At 40.0% G+C, this 25,493-nt stretch overlaps 1 protein-coding gene and 1 long non-coding RNA gene across 2 annotated transcripts in view; both read left to right on the top strand.

Moving 5' to 3' along the window:
• The window catches only part of LOC138963126 (uncharacterized), a 154,160-nt gene that overhangs the window by 5,995 nt on the left and 122,672 nt on the right, over window positions 1–25,493 (top strand). The window lies entirely within an intron of this gene.
• LOC138963125 (uncharacterized) lies at window positions 741–19,291 on the top strand. Its single transcript, XM_070335148.1, has 8 exons — window positions 741–808; window positions 4,274–4,315; window positions 4,874–4,930; window positions 6,600–6,646; window positions 12,471–12,604; window positions 14,556–14,683; window positions 15,894–15,996; window positions 18,142–19,291. Exons 4-8 carry the CDS (start codon window positions 6,621–6,623, stop codon window positions 18,384–18,386), a joined length of 636 nt encoding a protein of 211 aa, XP_070191249.1. The 5' UTR covers window positions 741–808; window positions 4,274–4,315; window positions 4,874–4,930; window positions 6,600–6,620; the 3' UTR covers window positions 18,387–19,291.

The following is a 25,493-nucleotide window of genomic DNA, read 5'->3' as shown; positions in this document are numbered from 1 at the left end:
GAGACAAGTGTCAAGTGAGACGGAAGGGCAAAGAGGGAGACAAATCCTGCCCGCTTGCCGATTACCGTCCCGAACACTTCCGATCGGTCTGACTAACTACCGCCCGACCTCAAACTGACGGACCAAAGCATATTATACCTTACGGTACACGTTATATTTTTGACTTTATAGTAATTGTATGGTATTTTCTTGCGGTGTGTACCAAATTTTAAGTCATAAACATCTAAAATAAGGGAGTTATGATGCATTTTCAAAGAGCTAGAGAGCGAAAGTGAAAGCACACGGCCAAGTCAGACTGCTGAGCAGTTGATCCGGCCGATAGCGGTTTAGACCCCACCGCCCGAACTCAAACAAAAGCATCTGCATGTAATATTTTTATATATCTACTATCTTCACAACATTATCTCACGTTGTACCAACTTTTAAGTCGTAGAAACTTAAAAATAAGGGAGTTATGATGCATTTTCAACGAGCGAATGAAAGCATGTCCGACTTGTTTTAGACCCCACCGCCCGACCTCAAACAAAAGCATCTGTATGTAATATTTTTATATATCTAGAGTAAGTGCGCCGGTGTCCGTACCCCTTCAGGCTTGAAAGCGCATAACTTCGGAGCTGTGGCTTCGATCGCCATTCTATAAATTGCTACAACTACTGCGGGCTGTCGGCCTTTCTTCGCTGCCATTGGTTGGTTTAGAGGGGAATCCCCTAATTATGTAGAAGTCCGTTTCTAACGTCATTCATCAGAGCCTCGGACCGTACCGGGTTTTCCTTCATCCGTACTAGCTGTTCCTCGAAGCCGTACCCGGGTAAGCCTCGATCCGTACCCTACTACCCTGGTCCATCTGTCGTTGTTTTTAACTTTCACGTGTTAATTACTAATTTTTAGTTTTCGCGCTAGTAAGCCGTCACTGATACAAACAGACGCACGGATTCTTCTGCAGTTTTCCCCAAAAGTTATCAACTGTCTGAAATCACTTCCCGGTACCACTGTACTTTGCATAATCTCATTACAAAGTTTCTTTTTAATCTGTGAGATAAATATCTTCTTTTTTTTCCTTAGCTGTATTATTATCTAGGAAAATAATTATTTATATACTGTCCATTTTTCCCTGAACACCATGGCATAACAATATTTCAAACGAAGCGCCAGAAGGCAAAAACTACGTGACTGAATGTGACATTTCAGCTGCCTCGGAAGCCGAAGGCCGCGCCTGACACGTTTGACACGATTTATGTCGGGATTTAAAGGCACAGTAAGCCTCCCGTAAACCATCACAGATACGGTCAGGCTTCAAGTTTACACACAGTACAAACACCCTTTCATTTAAACACTCACCGATTGAGAACATCCTATAGGTGCCCTCCGTAAAGAGCGAACAATTCTCAAAGAATTTATTTTTGCGTGGTTTATCTTACCCCTGAGCCATCGTGAACCCGTGTGATCCAGTTTCCCTTTTTCACAATGTAGTCGTCAGACTCAGTTAGTCATTTGAATGCGACTCGATGTGAGCTTATCTACAATAATGCACGAAACAAACGGCTCAAGAACTCTAGCGATGGCTTTTGACTGTTGAGAGGAACGACGATATGCATAAACCGTCGTCTGCTACGACCCTTGCGTGACCCTGCTTCCGGGCTTTTCTTTTTTCAAACTTTCACAACTTCGAATTGTACTGATCTTGTCTTGATGAAAAAAGAATTCTTTTATGATTAAAGAATGTTTGTGTAACAAGCTGTCAATTTATTATTTAGATTTTAAAAGTTAGGTCTAGCGCAAAAACGCATCACGGTCAAAAAACATTCTAATAATCATCGATCCACGGCTATCGCCACCGGCACGGTTGGCCTTGTGGTAAGGCGTCCGCCTCGTGATCGGGAGGTCGTGGGTTCGAACCCCGGCCGGGTCATACCTAAGACTTTAAAATTGGCAATCTAGTGGCGGCTCCGCCTGGCATTTAGGGGTTAGTGCTAGGACTGGTTGGTCCGGTGTCAGAATAATGTGACTGGGTGAGACATGAAGCCTGTGCTGCGACTTCTGTCTTGTGTGTGGCGCACGTTATATGTCAAAGCAGCACCGCCCTGATATGGCCCTTCGTGGTCGGCTGGGCGTTAAGAAAACAAACAAACAAAAAACTGTTTATTCTTTGAACAAAGTTTTCTGCAGACCTGAGGACCGATTTGGCACGAACCAGGTACTAGGTATGCATGTCATATTTTTAATTTGAATTTTGGAGTATTCTTTATTCAGCAATGTAGCAGACAAAAACAAACATCCTATCTGAAAGATAAGCAAACATATAGTATTGTAATTTGTATGCGTAAATAGTGTGACATTTTTAAGACGAGAAGAAATAACTCTCACAGTCCTGGTTTTGACAAGCTTACAGTAGTTTGTGTACTATTCCTCTCAACTGATTTTTACCCGCCTCTGAGAAGAGTCTACAAAGTTGTCTATATTGTTACACAAGTTTTTGTTTTTCACTTTGTCCATTATTGCACAACATTGGCATGTTCACACTTCTGCTACCAACACAAAAATTTAAAAAATAAAATAAAAAAGAATACAAATCAATAATGATACAATAATAAAAAACGCCTGGCGCTGGACCCGAGTACTCTTCAGACTGGCTCGCTCCCCCAGTATGAAAGTTTTTGTCTTGTGCACGTGGATTTAAAAAAAATTTTATTTTTTATTTTACACAATTAAAAAAATTATTAGAGTAAAATAAAACATTAAAACGTTCATAATAAACAATAGTAAACAAGAATTAAAAAAAAAAAAAAATTGACCGCCCATGCCGGGAATCGAACCCGGATCACTTGGATTTAAAAAAGAATTTTTTTTTTTAATTTATTTTACACAATTAAAAAAATTATTAGAGTAAAATAAAACATTAAAACGTTCATGATAAACAATAGTAAACAAGAATAAAAAAATAAAAAAAAAATAAAAAAATAGACCGCCCATGCCGGGAATCGAAACCGGATCACTTTGGCCATAGTCGGAAACGCTTTCCACTAAGCCAACAAAACTGATATTCGCCAGTGAACTCAAATGCCTATTCACGACTTTTTTCCGTGACCTTTCAGATTTCATGGGGGCTGCCATTTTGGTTTTGATGCGCTCGATCCTTTTCCGGTTTACGTATTTTCCGGTTTAACATAGCATTTGCGTTTTTTTGTCAGAAGAGTGATATTTGGTTATGAAGGAAGTCAAGTCCGCCATTACCTGCAACCTCAGTTGAGTGTTTACTTTGAACTTAAACTTGAACCGTAACAGTGTGTAGCCAGTTCGCAAGACCTGTTCATCTTCCTACCAGTTCCAACTGTTGTTATCAATGGGTCGCGCAGCTGGAGGAAGTGTTTATTTTCATTTGGAGCCCAACTTCAGTTCAAAACCAGTCAAGAACTGGCCTTGACATTCGTTTGGAACTTAGTTCAACGAGTATTTTCTCGAACGTAACTTTTGACCCAGCTGGTTGGCATCATGAATTAGACGTACACCGGCAGTTATAAATCATGTTGTGCAAAAGACTGTAAAGAAGTAGAACATTGTGGAAAATCGGGAATGCTTTCTCAGTTTGTGCACCCTGGCAACATTCATCAGGAAAAAAACTGCATATGCCTTCCTCTGCAAAACAAAAGTCGCGCGAAGAATGCTGAACGGGCAGCGACGACTAGCTGTTCTTCTTCAAAGTAATAAACTACCCCCCAAACCCTGCAAGTTTGTGCGATTTACTTTGTGGACATGAAGCCAGCAGAGGGCTCAGGAATGCCCACTTAATTCCTTGATTTTACTTCCGTCACAAGAACTAAAAGAACATTCAATGTTCGTTAAATCTGTGGATCAAGTGACTCTAGAAGCGGAGGAAATGAAAATCACCGGCAGATCTGTACAAGATGTTGAATTCTGCCAGGGAAACGAAGCCGCTGTCACGGCAGAGAAGTCTCCGCCTACGAAAGTCGGTAGATCTAGAGCAAGGTAAACATACGTTTTTCAACGCTTGTTCACAAACACACACACACGTACACAAACACACACACGCTCACACCATCACACACACACTTATGAAAGAGATGGAATAGCTGATCGAGTGATGACAATGTTGATTGATAAGTATTTTTTGGTGCGGTGAACTTGAGGCAATATTGTTCTATCAATCCATCAATATATTTTACACTTTCACCCCAGAAATGAAGCACGTGTACACATATTGAACAAAAGAACCATTTTAAGCTTCCATTGGTATTGTTTCCTCTTTTTTTTGCAGACATGTTGGCAGGAAGTGAGTGTTTCACCCCACTCTTGCAAGGTAGGTTGATCACTGATGACAAGTTCTGATTGTTTTTCCTTTTTAATATTAAACGGATGACAATCCGTACACTGCAGATGGATCTAACCGAGATGGATCTAACCGATACACGGAAGCAACATTGGGAACACACTGTTATTCAGTCTGTGAATAGTTCATGTGTGAGGGGTATTACTGCAAGTACGTTCACTAATGTAGAGAAATAATTTTGGACTCAAACTTCAAGTTAAATTGTTTCTGCTGTCAGAGCCATCTTTCTGAAGGAACAATATTTTACATGCCACTGGATTGTTGTATATATATTCCTTATTTTGCAATGACAGGCTCAGCTTTCATTTGATTGTAATGTGTTTCTTATTTGAAGCTTTGTATCATAAAAGCTCTGTAGAAGTGTTGCACTTGTTTTGCAGACTGCATTAGGCGTGGTAGCTATTGCACCCCCCCCCCCCCCCCCCCCCCCCGCCTATTGATCTAACACACCCACCCACACACATACACAGGGTGCTGACAAAGGATCTTTTTCTATTCTCCTTCAGGCCATCGCTTAATTTCTTGCAGACTGAGGAGCAGAGGACGTTTGAGCCGCTCCTAAACCTGAGGCACACAAGCCACAAGGTAAATAAGGTATCAGTATAAAAACAAATGTTTTCACTTTGATTTTTATCGCATCATTTTTTTTAATTAAACTCTGTAAATTGTGGCAATTACACATTATGCCAATAACATTATTATGAAGAATGAAGATTTTCAACTTATCATTGAAGAAATGAAATCAAGCATTTTTGTTCATTCTGTATTTGATTATTATTTTCCAGTCTTTGGGTTGGCATAGTGGGTGAAATAAGGGTGAGGAGTGTCGGTTGGTGTTATTTTTTCGGTCTTGGTGATGTAATATTTTTCCCACGGTATTCATGGTTATGTTTGACTTTAGTGCAGATTCCAGAACAGCCTCTTAAACTGAAAAGCTACAAGGTTAACAATATAAACAGGTTACTGGTGTCTCAGGCATTGATGTTTTTTAAAAAGATTTGCACAGCAATTTATGTGTTTGTAAACAGATAATGAAAATAAAGCATAACAACTTTTATATTTTGTAAGTGGAATTAAATGTTTTCATTTTTTATTTTGAAGTGTTTTTGTATTCAGGTTTTATTGGATGGGTGGGGGGGGGGGTGGTTTTGGTGGTTCTGACTTTTTATGATGTAAGGATTTTTTTCCTTAATTAGTTATTTAATTAGTTTATGTAGGGGGGGCCGAGGGGGGGGGGGGGGGGGGGGGCGTGGGATTTAAAGTGTATTTCTGGCTTTCGGAGAGGTGCTAAATCTGTTAAAATGGAAATGAAATAAAACAATTGGTGGTGAGGGTTATTACAAAAAAAGTAAGGATTATTTCTCATACCTTTTTATTTTTTACCCAAAAATTATGTTACTGAAATTATTCATTAATTTTTAAAGAGGCAGACTGTGAGACAGGTGATGTAATTGAAGTTAGAATATCATGAGATGTTACTTACTTTCTTTACAATATCATCTAATTTGACAGTCCGACACTGAAGACTGCAGACTTCATGGCAGCCACTGACCTGACGATATGACAGCCATGAATTGAATATCAAACGCAGAAGAAGAAAAAGAAGAAGACAGTCTAACAGGAAAATAATTCTGGTATGCTCATAATTTCTATGCCAGTTTGAAAAAAGTCATGAATTGAAGTTTACCCAGGTTAGACATTAGCATGTCGTAATTGTGACAATGAATGTATCCGTAAACGCACCAAGAGACTTACTTTGAAAAATTGAAGTCATGCATCGTCAATATGACTACAATCACAAACTGAATAAGGGGAAATCATGTCAATTTGGTGGTCTGGATCATCAGCTGTTGCTCATTCGCTATAATGGTCTACTTGACAAAGCCCGTCTTCATGTGCTTCTTTGTTTCTTTATACCTAGTGTAGACAACATGTAGGCGTTTGCAGACTGTTTATTGTATTGCTGTTGTTTGTTTGTGAGTAAAACTATGGTGTGACCTCAATTGTTTGAAATTTGTTGTGTATGTTCTACTTTGTGTAAGGTGTTTCTCCATGCCCCCAGAAGAACCGACATTATATTAAAACCTTCATACCCTGAAAATACTTGCATACTAGATGTTGTTTCTTATTGTAATGATTGGGGACAGGCAAGCTCTTAAATTGTGCAAGCCATCAGAAAACTGTCAAGTCTGATTTGCTAGAACAAGCGATATTAACACGTTATTAAGATGAATATTTGATTAAATATGTGCAGGAACTACTTCAGCAGATTCATATGGCCAGTCTCACAATGCAAGGAAGGTGAGTAAATTGAATTATGTCTCTCCCACCTGTTCTGTGTTTAGTGTCAGCCGTGATTGCCTGATGAGAATTTGAAAACATGTTGCTAACTAACATGAACCAAACCATGAAACGTGATGTAGGTGAGTAGCCCATCTAGAAAAACGAACCTGTTCTAATTCCGAATTAGAACAGGTTCTTTTTTCTAGATGGGCTACTCACCTACATCACGTTTTATGGTTGGGTTCATGTTAGTTAGCAACATGTTTTCACATAGAAAATGGTGGGCACCTGAACAAATATCTGCACATTACAATGAAGTCTTACTTTTTAATCTGATGGTTAAATAACCCCCAAAAACCCAACCAACCAGCACCCCCCCCACCCCCCCCCCCCACCCCTCCAAGAAGAAGCTCACATAACTACCAACTACACAATTTCATTACAGAATCAAACAATGGGAAGAATCAGGATTCAGCAGTGCTAGGTCGTTGGGGGGGATAGCTATCACTAGGCACTCAGCAATGAATAGTTGAGGTTTTCACGGACATTAACAAAATCCGGTAACCTACGGACAGTAAATTTCACAGGGAAGGGAACAAGAACGTCAAAAATGGAAAAGTATGTTTTTTCTTTCAAACCATTGATAGAGCTCTGAAGCTTCACACAAGTTTTGCAGAGAGAGCACTCGGCCTCTTCATTTTTGGCACTAAAACATGCGCACACACAAAAAGAAAGTTTTTAAAAAGTGGCACCGATGTATTCTCACACTCACAGCCTTAGAATATTGCAGTTTGTATGTTACCAAATTGAGGCATGATTTTACTCCATACCTGACCAAATCTGCGACAGTCGGGCAAACTTCTTACAAGTCGGATTGGGCCTTCAATCAAATACTCAGAAACCAGCAGCTACTTTAAGTAATACTAGTTTTGTTGTTATTTTTTACAGCTTGTACTGAATGTGTTTTCTTTTATCTCCTCAGAATCGAGTCAGCCAGAGAAAGACCATTGAGAGGGAGAGCGCACAGTAAAGCATATATGGCATGCACTTCGGTGGACCAGTGCCATCATCTTCATAACAAGAGATGCAGATCATATTTTCTTATGTTTAAGTATAGCTGTTAGCAAAAGTATTTGACGATTCTTGGGTACGACTTTCGTGTTTAATCCTATTAGCTTGTGTACAGCCCCAAAATCTGTTTTATTTTGATTTATCATTTATAGTTTGAATTTTTTTTTAATGGAATTAGTCCAAATGTAAATACATCTAAGGTTGCAATATTGTTTTTTTGTATATATATACCCTTAAAACTACCTCTTCGTGTAAACAAAATTTAATTGTAAAAAGAAGTGTTTGTTCAAGGGAGATAATTTGAAGCGAATTTTTTTTAAATCAGTAAAACTGCGTAGTGACATCCTCAATTAAATAAAAAGATTAAGGAATAAAGGTATACACACAGGTTGTACCCATTTTCTTGATTGCACTGCTTTTAAGTAGAAAGCTTTTTTTCTCAGAATTATTTTACAAATAAAATTCAAGGGAGGCAATTGATATGATAAAAAAGGAAGAATTTTTGAGTCACTTGAGAAAAAGTGACTCTATGTAATCGGTCAGTGTTAGTCTGTCCGGCCGGCCGTCCGGCCGTCCGTCCGGCCGGCCGTCCGGCCGTCCGTAGACACCACCTTAACGTTGGACTTTTCTCGGAAACTATCAAAGCGATCGGGCTCATATTTTGTTTAGTCGTGACCTCCAATGACCTCTACACTTTAACGATGGTTTCGTTGTCAAAGGAAAAATTAGACATTTTATATCTTTGACAAAGTTCATCGGATGTGATTGAAACTTTGTAGGATTATTCTTTACATCAAAGTATTTACATCTGTAGCCTTTTACGAACGTTATCAGAAAAACAAGGGAGATAACTAGCCTTTTCTGTTCGGCAACACACAACTTAACGTTGGGCTTTTCTCGGAAACTATAAAAGTGACCGGGCTCAAATTTTATGTGAACGTGACTCATTGTGTTGTGAATAGCAATTTCTTCCTGTCCATCTGATGCCTCATATAATATTCAGAACTGCGAAAGTGACTCGATCGAGCGTTTGCTCTTCTTGTTTTTTCTTAGAATACTGTACACATTCAGTGAAGTATATTTTACAAGACAGAACACAGGTATTTTTTTTCTTTTCTGTGCTTACCACTTGACAAGAGAACCACGAGATTTGTGCAGATTATTTAAAATTTTCTGTACAGTATATTTTACAAAGACAGATCCATACAATATATATAATTTTGTAATAAATGTTTTCAATTTGAATGTAGGTATGGTTTTTTTTAAATCAACAGTTCGGATAGCCACAACAAGTGTGTATGTCTTGTGATTTGAGAGCTTTAGCACTGGATGCTTAGAATCCTCTTGATCATTTACTTCAGTAGGTAAAGCCACCTTCTCCAAAATCTTCTCTCCTATTCTGTGCTTACTACAGTGGGTTTGACAAGAGAACCACGAGATTTGTTTTTGTACATAATTATGTTGCTTTTATTCTGTAAACTTTAATGATTTAATCCTATGTGCACATTTTTTTTTAACTGTGTTTTTGTTTTTGTTTTCCTGTATTCAAAGTGTGTATGGAAACCACAACCTGTCACAGCAGTATTATTAATCTGGATCTCCCTGCTATGAACGTAATTAACAGAACGTGTGCATGTAGCTAAAGAACTTAAAAAGAATTTCTGCTACTTCACTCAAAATACGTCCATCCTCACACTCATATTTTCTTAAAATAATATTTGTTCATACAAACATGTTTGCGAATTATTCAATTTTGCGTAAAATATTCAATTACGATTTCTTTGTGTGTTGCAAAATTATGTAATAAAATTATGCAAGATCAAATTCAAAACAGCAATAAAGCTGCTGACGGCAGAATACCTCTGTTGACTTCTCTATCTGTTGGGTCAAACTATGCCACAGACATGTTTCTTCTAGAAGCTCAATATCACGTGGTACAGTCTCAAAGACAGAACAACGCAATAACCTTTTTTTGTGTAGATTCGATTGACTTTTTCCTGAAATAAAATATTCATGAAGCCGGTTCTGACTGAGTTAATATATTTTTGGAAAGCTGAACAACGCAATGCGTCTGTGACTGGTGAAGAAGCAGAGCTGGAGCTTTTTGTATTGTTTGTCGTTGGTTTTATTACACACGCACTCACATACGGTCAACAAAATGTTGCATGTTCCTGCTTGACAAACAAATGCCTGCATACATGCGTGCACGTACGAACGTACGAACATTCATACCTGTGCAAACAATCTGCCACTTCAAGTTCAACACCCAAACCCCACACATTCCTCCAAAAGGAGTCTGAAGTATAATACTGGCATTTGTGGTATTGAACGAGGACCTCAACTTCCATTGTCTAGTGCATGTGGGTCTCATGTTGTACGTGTGAAACCACTTACTTAAAAAAGAAAAAATCTTGTAAGCTTATCAACAAAAAACGAACAATTATATTCTTAAACAAACTGGTTAGAATAACAGATTTAGGAGAATGCAATGCAAGGAACATCATTATCTAATTCGGTCGATGCTTAGATCTAGAAAAGCACCCGACTTATTCCAGTATAATAGAGAGAAAAAATCCAATTGAAAAAGTTCCAGATCTAGACAAGGCAAGCACTAGCAGCAATTTTAGCAAGCAAACTCGAACTTGCCCTGCATTCATGCAAGGTCGAACCACTTTCCCTGCCTAGTGGGGGTTTGGCGGGTAGAGGGCCGGTGCTGGCACACTCGGAGTGAAACGACATGTCACCTACTTCGATAGCTTCTCCGGATTTACGTGTACAAACAGCGTCCGGGTTTACCGCTTCGATTCTAAACCCTAGTTTCTCATGTTGGTAACAAACTGGCTATTTGTTTATCAGATGTGTCGTTGTTCCACATTAGATTATGCTAGAATGCAAGATCGCAATCATTTGGTTATCAAACCAGGTTGTGTTCTTTTTTTCATCACCTTTTTCCGCGCAAACAGTTTTGCGCCATTTCTTTTGCGCAGACTGGGCGGGACAGGAAGCGGAAGCGCATCAAAATTTCTGATTGGACAATGATGCCGACGCCCACTTGACCCCCACTACAATGTCAAGGTCGGAAAGTCGTGAATAGTCCTCGCGCAGTGGCACACGCACGCAAAGCACGCACGCACGCAAAGCCTGGGTGTCGCTGGCTGGCTGGGCGAACCTATAGGTCCAATTCATTCTTCTTACTCGGCGTGACGTTATCAAATGGATCGGCTAGCTTTAGCCCTAAGGGGCACAACTCCGCTCATACTCTCTTCGCGCCGCCATATTGGATGCCGTCTTTGTTAGTTTTCTTCATTGCACTCTTGTTCTTTTTGCGTATTTCACTGTGTATGCAGACAAAATGAAGAAAACTGTGCATTTCATTTCATTTTTCATTTTCATTACTTTATTGTCCCATCGCTGGGAAATTCGGGTCGCTTCCTCCCAGTGGAAAGCTAGCAGCAACGGAGTCGCGCTACCCAGGTGTCTGCGTGTTTAGGTGTATTCAGCCACCTGCACTTATGGCAGAATGACCAAGGTCTTTTACGTGCCATTGTGATGACACGGGGGTGGGACATGGCTTCCGTCTCTGGGTCTGCACATAAAGTTGACCCGTGTCCGTCCCGGCCCGAATTCGAACCTGCGACCTTTCGATCACAAGTCCAGTGCTCTACCAACTGAGCTACCGGGCATGCATGAGTCCAAAGGGGATCTGCCTTTTTAACACAACAGCACAACATAAAAAGTAAAGCAAGAATACATTATTATATTCATTTATTTATTCTTTATCTCAAATTACCATGCAGACAGTGCACCAAAATTCACAAGATAAAGCTCTCAAGACAGGCAAATGAGGTACAATGCAGCTCAGGTAACTACTGCAAAGTATAATTTTCAAAGCATCCTATCACAGTGTTCACTCTAAAGGCACAACCGATGGACAATTGTTGATTAGCGCACTGCACACAGCAAAAAATAACCAGTTATAATCGTCTTCTCCGCTCAGTAACTTCCTTCCAGTTGTCACCCTGATGGTAAACAACTTTAGGGATCCTAAAGTGTGCCTGCTGACTGCAGTTTTTGGCCACACAACGTGTCATTTTCACTTTTGTCGAGTCGCCACCCAACGCTCAAGCACTGTCAGAGATCGTGCAAGGCATCCAACATGGCGGCGGATGACCAATTCCAGAGAGTTACGACCCGTGATTCTCATACCGCGCGCGCCGAGTAGAAATGCTGTTGTTAACTTGAGTTTCTGCAATGGGCCTAAAAAGCCGAACGGCTGTCCTATCCCACCCAGCGAATTCCGCCCGCCGTTAAGAGTGGTTTTTGTGATTTATTTGGCATTTAGGTCCCAGGTAACATTATGAAGTTTTAATACGATCAATCGGACCTATTATCAAGTTAGTGTATCAACTTTTGAACGAACTGCGCCCAGTAGTTTCCCAGCAATAAGCTGTTAAGTCGAGACGAACAGACAGACAGACACACAATTAAAGTCTGCAGGACCCTAGTATTGCGTACTCGGGGATAAGTAATATGCATGAATTACAAAATCTGTTCTAAAAAGAAAGCACGAAGACCGTCGTTTAAGGTATTCAGTTAGGTAGTTTTAGTTTTTGGTATTTATGTGAGTAGAATGCTCTTCTCGCATGAGAAAATAATGGACGGACCTACTGAATTACATGATGATTTTCACGGGGAGGAAGCAGATTTGAGTAGGGACACACGCACTCACTGTGACCACTGACAAAACATCGCTTTCTGAACATGTTTCCAGCAGTCAAGCAGAGTTAAATCCAGGAGTCATGATGTTTCGTCTGGTCCTTCTCGGCGCGTGTGTTGCTTTCTGTGGCGCCTGCTGTGCCACAGTCCCAGGTTCTTTTCCTGACGCCTTATGCCGAGAAAGCATTCGTAAGTAATACTACTATTTCTGTGTTTTTATATTTAGTCAAGTTTTGACTAAATATTTTAACATCGAGGGGGAATCGAAACGAGGGTCGTGGTGTATGTGCGTGTGTGTGTCTGTCTGTCTGTCTGTCTGTGTGTGTGTGTAGAGCGATTCAGACTAAACTACTGGACCGATCTTTATGAAATTTGACATGAGAGTTCCTGGGTATGAAATCCCCGAACGTTGTTTTCATTTTTTTGATAAATGTCTTTGATGACGTCATATCCGGCTTTTCGTGAAAGTTGAGGCGGCACTGTCACGCCCTCATTTTTCAACCAAATTGGTTGAAATTTTGGTCAAGTAATCTTCGACGAAGCCCGGACTTCGGTATTGCATTTCAGCTTGGTGGCTTAAAAATTAATTGATGACTTTGGTCATTAAAAATCGGAAAATTGTAAAAAAAATAATTTATAAAACGATCCAAATTTACGTTTATCTTATTCTCCATCATTTGCTGATTCCAAAAACATATAAATATGTTATATTCGGATTAAAAACAAGCTCTGAAAATTAAATATATACAAATTATTATCAAAATTAAATTGTCCAAATCAATTTAAAAACACTTTCATCTTATTCCTTGTCGGTTCCTGATTCCAAAAACATATAGATATGATATGTTTGGATTAAAAACACGCTCAGAAAGTTAAAACAAAGAGAGGTACAGAAAAGCGTGCTATCCTTCTTAGCGCAACTACTACCCCGCTCTTCTTGTCAATTTCACTGCCTTTGCCATGAGCGGTGGACTGACGATGCTACGAGTATACGGTCTTGCTGAAAAATGGCATTGCGTTCAGTTTCATTCTGTGAGTTCGACAGCTACTTGACTAAATATTGTATTTTCGCCTTACGCGACTTGTTTGTTTTAAATTTGTTACTAAAAGCTGAATTTTACATCTGTTAACCCGCAAACAATATTGCTGTGGCTACTGTAGCTGCTAATAAACAAAACACAAAACAAAACAAAACAGAAAACTTCCAGATTTTGACATTTTTCCATTAAACAACCCGCCGAACTCGACTATGCAATGAACTTGAAATTTGACGAGGGTCATCCTGACTTTGAGTGTCTGGAGATAATCAAACCCTTGAAGTAAGTAAATGTCAAAGCTATAGCTACACAACATTCTAAGAAATCATGATTTTTCCCATTGTTGACCCAAACACGACCCAGCAGTAACCTTGGTCAAGCTGACTTGAGGTCATCAAACTCACGCAGGGAATACAGTATCAAAGCACTTGTTTCAATAACATCCTCCATGGCGGGCGCAGTGGCGTGGTGGTAAGACGTCGGCCTCCTAATCGAGAGGTCGTGAGTTCGAATCCCGGCCGCTGCCGCCTGGTTGGTTAAGAGTGGAGATTTTTCCGATCTCCCAGGTCAACTAATGTGCAGACCTTCTGGTGACTTAACCCCCTTCGTGCGTACACGCAAGCACAAGACCAAGTACGCACGGAAAAGATCCTGCAATCCATGTCAGAGTTCGGTGGGTTATAGAAACCCCCAAATACCCAGCATGCCTCCCCCGAAATCGGCGTATGCTACCTGAATGTCGGGGTAAAAACGGTCATACACGTAAAAATCCACTCGTGCTAAAAACATGAGTGAACGTGAAAGAAGAATAAATATATAACATCCTCCGAGGCTCTAAATACAGACAGTATTGTGGAAGTTGTGTACGTATAACGTCTCTTCGAGAAACAAATGTGCTTCAAGAGACAGAACACGATCAACTGTGAAGACATCTATCCTGCATAAGTGTGTGTGTGTGTGTGTGTGTGTGTGTGTGTGTGTGTGTGTGTGTGTGTGTGTGTGTGTGTGTATGTGCTCACCTGTGTGTGTATTTGTTTGTATGTGTGTGTGTGTGTGTGTGTGTGTGTGTGTGTGTGTGTGTGTGTGTGTGTGTGTGTGTGTAGTCTTTCGAGGAGCGGCGATTGCGGAGACAGAGGGCAAAGAACCGGAGCAAGCACCGGGCAATCCGAATGTGACGATGATTCTAGGAATTGCGCGTGTGTTCACTGTCAGAGTGGATCAAGCCTTCAGGGTGAGATGCACAATCACACACACACTCGCTGCACAATAGCCATTGATAGTGTGTGTATTTTGGATTGAAGAACAAGTCTTTCATCCCCTTGGTATCATATCAACACTTCTTATTCTTCCTTTTTCTTGCTTTTTACATTTTGTCAGGATTTGACTAAATATTTTAACATAGACTGGGAATCGAGACAAAGGGTGGTGGTGGTGTGTGTATGTGTGTGTGTGTGTGTGTGTGTGTGTGTGTGTGTGTGTGTGTGTGTGTGTGTGCCAGTGTGTCTCTGGGGCGATTACGTGAAAACTGTTGTGTCTATAGAAAGGTATTGGAACGTTTTTGTATTGATAAAACAATACGTTACAAGCACGGATATTTCGACCCAGCGGTCTTTTAAGTGCACATGCAGACAAACAAATAATAATTCAACACAAAAAAAAGACTTAGCTTGCAAAAGGTGCAGCCGCTTGGGGAGAAGACACAATCAAGCGAGGCAATCAATCAAAATTGGTTTTGGATTTATTGTCTCTGTAAACTGTTCAAACACGTCCGGTGTGACGCCGTCATCTTGGCCCTTTATACTCGAGACTGAAATGTTGTTTTCAGGTAAAATGAATGAAGTGAAATTATCTAAGGACGAAAAGCATGTCAGTTTCTTGCATGTGAAAAAAATTGGTGGTGAAATTTAATAGATTTCACCCCAAAAATCGATTTCTTTGAAAACGTGTACCGAGTGGTCACGTCCCTTGAATGATAAGGGAAACATTTTAGGATGAATCAAATTTGTAAGTTAAATGCAACAAATTGGTTGGAAAAATTTGGCCCCATGAATGTAAGGTACCCAAGGTCGCTCATCAGTACTATCGAAGTTTTTTTTTTTTCTTCAGTATGGAGTTTATACAAGATCAACGAGGCCGAAACTCGTAATATGACGGCGGGATGACGGCGTCACACCGGAACGTGAAGCCGGTCCAGTGGGATCATTTCACAGTTTATACCATTGGAGAAAATACTATCTTAAAAGACTTACCCAACACAGCATTTTCGTGTGAATAATTAAACGTCCAAACACTAATTCCAAGGCCACAAACCCCCAACGCGAACTCTAGCTCTTGGGCTAATCCAAGACAGTTTGTTGTTGTTTTTACCCCTTAGACATTTACAAAACAGCATTTTGATAATCAAATTACTGGTAAATTCTAAAGTGACTTTTTTCTCCTAGATGCCAGCCAGTCTGAGGAACAATCAGACGATCACTATCGACCCTTCTTCTGGAAGTTCGGTTGAAACAGGCTTCACTCTGAACGAGGACACACTCTTCGCTGGTGAGCCACTCAATCTTCTTCTTGTCGATCACACGTCTCTACTGTTAGACCGGGACAGCGAGACAAATGATGCTATCTTCTCCAGGTCCTCCTTTTTTCCGTACAGCTGGCAGCGGTGGGGGACTGCAGTTGGCCACACGGTTTTTCTTTGGCTCTCTAAGGACGTGATCTGTGGTTTGATCGTCAAGACCACAGCTGCAACCAGTTTAATTTTTTTGGAAAATATGGGCTTTCAGCCATTCAATCTGAATTCCGTACAGTAAAACGTGTGTGCGAGTATGAGCGTTACGGTGTTTAATCTTGTCCTGACCAGATTTGTATAAAATAATTAAATATTCTTCAGCTGTTTAGGATATAATTATACATTTCTTCTCTAGTAAACTATCATAAAAAGCCGGACAGATCCTTCAAGGGCTTTCTTCCCCTTGGACACATACCAACAATCACAAGCTTTCTGCGCTCATATAATTAATATATATATCGGAACTTTTGACTGAATCAAGTTTGCAAATTGACATTGGTGTCAGATACGAAATACGTTCAGCAAAAACAATTTCAACTCTGCTCATACAGTTGCCAGGCTGTATTTTTACACCCCCGGTATAGGGGTGTGTATAGGTTTCGGTCGATGTGTTTGTTTGTTTGTTTGTGTGTTTGTTTGTGTGTTTGTGTTCGCATATAGATCTCAAGAATGAACGGACCGATCGTCGCCAAACTTGGTGAACAGGTTCTATACATTCCTGAGACGAAAAATTGGGACCAGTCAAACACACGGTTAGGGAGTTATTGGTGGATTAAGATTCTACAAGGACTTATAGAGAAAAATATTCATGGTCAAAGGGAAATAACCTTCTCAGTTGGTGGCAGTGAGAATGGGTGCAGTGAGAATGGTTATTTCCCTTTGACCAACGGGGGTGTTTTTCCTACCTCGAAGGAATTTCTTGTTTTTTTAGTGGTTGTTGTTACATTTAGTCAAGTTTTGACTAAATGTTTTAACGTAGATGGGGGAATCGAGACGAGGGTCGTGGTGTGTGTGTGTGTGTGTGTGTGTGTGTGTGTGTGTGTGTGTGTGTGTGTGTGTGTGTATGTGTGTGTGTGTTTGTGTGTGTGTGTGTCTGTCTGTGTGTGTGTGTAGAGCGATTCAGACTAAACTACTGGACCGATCTTCATGAAACTGGACATGAGAGATCCTAAGTATGGTATCTCCAGAAGTTTTTTTCATTTTTTTGATAAATGTCTTTGATGACGTCATATCCGGCTTTTCGTGAAAGTTGAGGCGGCACTGTCACGCTCTCATTTTTCAACCAAATTGGTTGAAATATTGGTCAAGTAATCTTCGACAAAGCCCGGACTTTGGTATTGCATTTCAGCTTGGAGGCTTAAAAATTAATTAATGAGTTTGCTCATTAAAGTTGTCATTAAAATCGATTTTTCGCAAACAGATTTAAAATTGATTGCATCGTATTCTTCATCACATTCTGAATCTAAAAGATACATATGTTATGTTTACTCTTAAAATGTGATCACAATTAACGAAAATAGATTAATTAATCTTACGATTAAAATGTAAGAAATCGATCCAAAAATGATTTCATCTTATTCTTTATCATTTCCTGATTACAAAAACATATAGATATGATATGTTGTATTCAAAACAAGCTCAGAAAGTTAACAAGAATACAGAAAAGCGCGCTTTCCTGCTTAGGACAATACGCTACTGCGCTAATCTGGCGTGTCAATATTACTACGTTTTGCACGTGGGAGGTGAGCGATTTCCTTCACGCGGGGATTGACGAAGCTGTACTGTCTTCGTGAAAAATTACAGTGCGTTCAGTTTCATCCCGTGAGTTCGACAGCTTGACTAAATGTAGTAATTTCGCCTTACGCGACTTGTTGTTGTTGTTGTTGTTGTTGTTGTTGTTGTTGTTGTTGTTGTTGTTGTTGTTGTTGTTGTTGTATGTGGGCCAAAGCAGAAACGCTTTGCTGTCCAATGTAAAAGCGTGGATATTAATTCTGGTGATTTACATGGACGTTTACGTGGTAAGTATTTGTGTGGTGTTTAACGTCCGTTCAACATAATCTGGCTATGCGAGACCGTTGCATTGGAAGGATGGTATGTTTAACCTGCGCTGCTTACTATTTCAGCCTACATGCGTCAAAGTGGCGAGGTGGGCACCAATATGTGTTTACCCAACAGACGCTGGGATAACGAGTCCCACCAGCTGTTAGAAAGCAACGACTTTCTGCAGTACTGTGCCAACCTCGACACAAACAAAGGGAATCAAAGGGAATCGCTTCTTGATGACAGAGGTCCGCCCCGTCGTCGCCACGCAGCCTTGAGCTTTGTGACATGGTTCTTTTCTACAGTATTGGGCTGGGAGACGACTTAGCAACTTGACTGCAGCGTAAGGCCAGAAAACAGTTATGGAAGCTACACTGTGCTGTAAAGTACCCTGTGTTCAGTTCTTGCTGGGGCCTTTTTGTCAGTACCAATATTTACAGGATAAGACCACAGGGTCTGGCTCCATAAGAAGCCTAGAAAATGAGTTCCGTTGTCTCGAAAAGGGTACAATGATTTGACATCAAATTGTCTCATGACATGGTATGTGTAGTCAGAAACAAAAATGTTTTCACATTTAGTATTGCACATTCTCTGGAAAATTGCAACATAAGTGGGTATAATCGCCCAGTGTCAGTCACAAAGAGACAGTTGCCGAAATCAATTTTTATTCATTTAAAAATTTTTTTTTACAAAAACCTTGGTTTTTTGTTTGTTTGTTTGGTTGTTGTTGTTGGTTTTTTTTTTTTTTTTTTGGGGGGGGGGGGGGGGCATGTGTTAGAGTCACACCTCAAGAAGTTTCTTTCAACAACAACAAAAAAAAAATTAAGACAAATATTTAAAATAAATATTTTTATTTTTTCATTTTCAAATCAACTTTAAGGTGGCAGTACTACCTGGGATTTTGACAACAAATCTATTTTCCATTTCATAATGTGTTATTTTAATACAGAAATGCCTCAATATTGTCAAACATTTTGAATTTGTTGTCGTAATTAGTGCCAATATCGTATTTCTACACAGTTGATGTGTCAATTTTGACATACTCATTTTGACGCGTAAAAAAAGTTTGTGTTTTCCTGTGATGTTTTTTGAAATATTATAGATACAGTGTTGACATGTTGCACAGTTATGTTTCAAAGCATTCTGGCGTTCATTGTGTTTGGATTTCTAAAAAAAAAAACACACACTGTGGAGCTGTGTGCCATATATCAATAAACCAATTTCTGCACACTATGTTTATTGTTCCTTAACATTGAATGTATGATTTAATTTGTGACCAAAGTTTTACTGAAATTGGATGATATATACAGTACCACCAACATAATGCAAACCCTCCCCAGGTAAAACGGTCAACTGCCCTTCACAACTTAGTTAATCACAGGAATTCTTTAGGCGAAAAGAACTCCATTCCTTCAAACAGCGCAAACTTAAATTCGTTAACTTTTCCTTTCTATACAAAACTTCAGCGCTCTTACGTATTACATTTTGACGAAGCTCACTGAAATATGCACACACACACAAAAAACTAAAACCTGCCAAAGATCAAATAAAGCTGAACATGTTTTAAACTAGATTATAAAACAATCTAAGCACAAATATTCTTTGTATATGACTCTGTGTGTGTGTGTGTGTGTGTGTGTGTGTGTGTGTGTGTGTGTGTGTGTGAAAATATTAAGCTTTTCCTTGAGCGTATGATTTTGGAGCCATTCCATGGAATGTGTTTTGCACAAAATTATGATGTCCTATTGATGTTGAAGAGCTAGAGGACATTAATTTTGTCCTGTATACATGTATGAATTTGTAGGAACATCCCTAATATCATGCTGCAAACTGTACAAAACAGACACTTAAAACTCTTTAAACTATATGATTGACTTTCAAGGGAATATTAATAGAACCTACCATCAAATACTGGCAAATAAAGATAATTGCATTATCCGCAAGTTTAAAGGCACACTAAGCCTCCCGTAAACCATCACAGATACGGTCAGGCTTTTACACACAGTACAAACACCCTTTCATTTAAACACTCACCGATTGAGAACATCCTAGGTACCCTCCGTAAAGAGCGAACAATTTTCAAAGAATTTATTTTTGCGTGGTTTATCTTACCCCTGAGCCATCGTGAACCCGTGTGACCCAGTTTCCCTTTTTCACAATGTAGTCGTCAGTTAGTCATTTGAATGCGACTCGATGTGAGCTCATCTACAATAGCACGTTTTTATGCACGAAACAAACGGCTGTGGTTCACAAGAACTCTAGCGATGGCTTTTGACTGTTGAGAGGAACGGCGATATGCATAAACCGTCGTCTGCTACGACCCTTGCGTGACCCTGCTTCCGGGCTTTTCTTTTTTCAAACTTTCACAACTTCGAATTGTACTGATCTTGTCTTGATGAAAAAGAATTCTTTTATGATCAAAGAATGTTTGTGTAACAAGCTGTCAATTTATTATTTAGATTTTAAAAGTTAGGTCTAGCGCAAAAACGCACCACGGTCCAAAAACATTTTGATAATCATCGATCCACGGCTATCGCCAGTTTAAATCGATAGAATGAGACCCGAAGGGAAGTAACTCATGTTTGACCTGAGTTCAGAATGGGTCCAAAAAGTGTTCGAGACAATCTGCAAAATTAATTCTTTAAAAATTGCTCGCTCTTTACGTGGGGCACCTAGGATGTTCCCGTTTGGTGAGCGTTCAAATGGAAGGGTGTTTGTACTGTGTGTAAAAGCTTGACAGTGTCTGTGATGATTTACGGGAGGCTTACTGTCCTGGCGTGATTTCCGGTAGTTGAATATTCATAACAGCCGTCCAGCACCAAAACGAGGCGCCATTGTTGTAGAGAAGCAAGTCCACGAAAATAAATTCTTTGAAAATTTCTCACGCTCGACAGAAAGCAGCCAGGATGTTCCCGTTCGGTGAGCGTTCAAATGAAAGTATGCTTGTACTGTATGTAGACGCTCGGGGAGCTCTGTGATGGTTTACGGGAGGCTTACTGTGCCTTTAAGCAAAGGCGCGGCGGAACAGTTGACACAAGGTCAAAGTGTGATATGTACCGCAAAGTGTCTCAGCATTCATCGGAATATGGGGAAGATGCACACACCTACAAAGTTTCAGTTCTATGCACGCTCAGCTCACATAGGATCTTGATATGAAAAATGTACACATGATCAGCAAAGTTTTTGTACACTGCATGTTCAAAGTCAGGAATGAATCAGGGTCTCCCTGAAGACTGTGTCTTGCCACCTGATGACCTGTGCTTTCGCAAAATTGGCCTGGTCAAAAACGAGGACAATGTGTTGCAGTTCCAGTTCCCTTGAAACCTGAATGTATGGCAAGAACCGTCGATGTGTCTGTTGGACTGCTGACTATCATAGGCAGGTATGGAACCTGTACAACAGACAAAGGAAAACGTACAAGCGGGGTAAAAGAGCGTAATTGTGCTTGAAGTAGATAAAAAAAAAAAAGAACGACAAGTTTGTGTGTGTGAGTACGTGTAAATGAATGTTTGTTTAAAATAATAAAACGTTTTAGTTGCTTGTGTTTAAAAAAAATTATAACATTTTATTTGTGTGCCTGTGCTAGGAACAAAGATAAAAGAAACACCTTTAAGGATCCAGTGTTTAAAAAACCCACAAACAGACATGTCCAATAAAGTGGAAGGGTAAAAAATAAACATTTTAGGTGTATACATGTTTCTTTTCAGTTATTTCGTTAGACAGGTACCCAATCTGTACAACATATTACATAGGAAAACGTGCAAGCCGAGAAAACAATCAGATGCTTGAAGCAGAAAAAACAACGACAAGTTTGTGTGAGAAAGTGTAAATACATTTCTGTTTAAAAAAAACCCACATTTTGGCTGCTTGAAAAATAATAATAATGAAAGTATATTTTGTGTGCCTGTGCTAAGAACAAAGATAAAAGAAACAGTTCATGGTCCCGGTGTTTAAACAAAATGAAAAAAGTTACATTTTAACTAAAGTGGTTAGTTACAAAAAACATGTTAGGTTTATACATGTACAGTGGAACCCACATTTATGACCTCTAAAAATCTGAGAAAACCAGGTCTTAAAAAGGAGAATCTTAAATCGGGGGTAAATTTAGAGAAGTTATGAACAGAAAATGTGAAAAGGCAAGGTCTTAAATGGAGGAAGTCTTAACTTTGGGGGTTCAACCGTATACACTTACAAGAAAAAAAATGTCCTCACTTCCTTTCAACTTTAAAAAAAAAAGTGACAGCGTGTTACAAAATGTTAGTGGAAACCAATTCCAATGTATTCGTTACACTGTTACTGTTAGTATATCCTATTTTGTATGGAACACAATTCATCAAACCTACTTTCGACATTGGCGGAATCTGCCATCTTGCACTGCAGCATTGAATCCAGTCCAAATTGGTAAGGTCTGTAGATGCAGCTGAGGAAGCTTTGCAAAGAAGGCTAGTAGGTCAAGTGCCAAGGGAGGGAACTGCAGGAGAAAATAATAATCAGATACATAAATGGTTGAAATGTATAACATCATTATAGGGGGCAGGGCCGGACCAAAAGAGTTGTAAGGGGGGGGGTTCCTCCATTTTTTGGGGGGCAAATCAGCGAAGTGGCGAAGCCACAAGCGCGCGCCTACGCCTGCGCGAACTAGGGGGGTCCGGGGGCATGCTCCCCCGGAAAATTGTTGAAAAACGGTTAAAATCTGTGCTATCTGGTGCATTCTGGGCCTTGTTTTGAAGGTTAAGAGCAGCATTGTTTTGGTGCTAAAAAAAACCCCACTCAAAGCAAGGTACATGCTTTTTCCAGGGGTGGGGTTCCGGAACCCCTGGACCCCCCCCCCCCCCCCTGGGTCCGGCCCTGGGGGGTGTGTACAATGTGTTTCAACTGTTTATCTGTGCAGTTAAAACTCAGATCTATACAAAAACAATGACATGTAAACAGAACAGAACAGAACATGTGTGTGCCCAAGCATTAGTTTGTCAATATCGGCATGCATGTACTGCAGTGTTATTGTGTATCCAAAATGAATTTCTGTCATAATATCAATGACAACCTTAGTACCTACAGTCCGAATTAAAAATTACCAAAGTAGGTGATCTTTGTTGCAGTAAAACAACTGTCAAGTTGCATTTCACACTCTGAATTTAACTCATTGAAAAGCACAGTTTACTCACTGGGCGAAAAGTCACGTTTTGGCACTATAACGTGGCATATAACATGAAACATGAAGTTAATCAACTGAATTTTGTGGCATTATACCTGTGCGATTCACATCAAGTTAGAAAAACTGCCGTAACGCAATAAAATCCCTGAGATTTTAGCGGGTTGCAAAACACAGTAAAACATCGAGTTTGGGTGTCTGCGTTTTGGACGTTTTCGCTACATTAACGCACGGCGATTCACGTCGTGTTAAACGCGTTTCAGCAGTGCGCAAAACACCACGAAACCTATGGAGTTTCGATAAGTTTTTCTGGTTTCTAAAACTTGATGTTAGAGTGTTGTTTTGATGGATTATTCTGCGTTTTCATCAGCCTGGTGCCGAACCTGCAGAATCAGACGATTATCGGTTCCCTCTCTCTCTCTCTCTCTAGTTTCTCTCTCAGCACGGTCACACAAACACATACACACTGCACATACATCATACACACACACACACCGTCACACACATTCACACTGTCACTGCACACGGCACACACACATGCACACACATACACACACACACACACACACACACACACTGTGACTGACACTGACTGACCGTCACACACACACACACACACACACGCACACACTGACTGACCGTCACACACACACACACGGGCACACAGTGACACACACACACACCCCTTGAACTGACACACACACACGCACACACAACTGAACACACACATACACACACTGATCATCAGTTTATAAATGTGAAAAAAAAGTGCAGTGCACAAACATTTTTGGGGGTATCTCTTATTTTCTCTATAATTATGAGCCTTGTCACAGTACAGTGTACACGAGAGACTGCATTGCCCGTGCGTTGAGCAGAGAAAGTAGGTCATTCTAACCTGACTATTTAGCGCGGTCAGATTTTAGTTTTCTTCTATATTCCTTTGCACTTTTGCTGGGGTACTGGCCGAGTTAATCGTTTTCCCATGTGTGTGGGACCTGTAAGGAATTCGAAGCGGCGAAGGACCACAGATAGGCATTTGTTCTACTCCCCCCCCCCCCCCCCCCCCTCCCCGAAACATCCGTCCGAGATGGTGGCTACTGACTGGACTTGCAACTTTCTCAACTTGTACAGTACGAACTGCAGTGACTCGAATTTGAGTTTTGGGATTTCTCTTGCTCTACCTTTTCTGATAATGTTTTACTTAGCTCGTGTTTAGATGCAATACATACTGTCTCTTTACATTTAGTCAAGTTTTGACTAAATGTTTTAACATAGAGGGGGAATCGAGACGAGTGTCGTGGTGTGTGTGTGTGTGTGTGTGTGTGTGTGTGCGTGTGCATGTGTGTGTGTAGAGCGATTCAGACCAAACTACTGAACCGATCTTTATGAAATTTTACATGAGAGTTCCTGGGTATGATATCCCCGGACATTTTTTTAATTTTTTTCGATAAATACCTTTGATGACGTCATATCCGGCTTTTTGTAAAAGTTGAGGCGGCACTGTCACACCCTCATTTTTCAATCAAATTAATTGAAATTTTAGTCAAGCAATCTTCGACAAAGGCCGGACCTCGGTATTGCATTTCAGCTTGGTGGCTTAAAAATTAATTAATGACTTTGGTCATTAAAAATCTGAAAATTGTAGAAAAAAAATGTATAAAACGATCCAAATGTACGTTCATCTTATTCTTCATCTGACATCATTTTCTGATTCCAAAAACATATAAATAAAAATATAATTTTTTTTATCAAAATTAAATTTTCGAAATAAACACTTTCATCTTATTCCTTGTCGGTTCCTGATTCCAAAAAAATATAGATATGATATGTTTGGATTAAAAACACGCTCAGAAAGTTAAAACGAAGAGAGGTACAGAAAAGCGTGCCATCCTTCTCAGCGCAACTACTACCCCGCTCTTCTTGTCAATTCCACTGCCTTTGCCACGAGCGGTGGACTGATGAAAAATTCGACAGCTTGACTAAATGTTGTATTTTCGCCTTACGCGACTTCTTTTGTTTTAGGATCGATTTTGATAATGATTGAGAAAGGAGAATAGCCGGTGTTAGTTTTACAGTCGGTTTTATGAAGTTTGAGTAAAGACTGAAGTGCGTGGTTTTTACCCTCCTTTTCTTTTCCCTTCCCCTTCTTTAGTTTGCTATTATTGTGCCTAAGAGCCGAAATGGCTGCACTCTAACTCATCTTTGATCTCCCAAAAGACTCCATAAACAAACTAGTGTATCAAGAGGCTGGCTGGCTGCCCCTCGATGAAGAAAGAAGACTAA

Source organism: Littorina saxatilis, linkage group LG3, assembly GCF_037325665.1.
Source record: "Littorina saxatilis isolate snail1 linkage group LG3, US_GU_Lsax_2.0, whole genome shotgun sequence".
Taxonomy (NCBI): domain Eukaryota; kingdom Metazoa; phylum Mollusca; class Gastropoda; order Littorinimorpha; family Littorinidae; genus Littorina; species Littorina saxatilis.
This window is presented reverse-complemented; position numbering and strand designations above follow the sequence as displayed.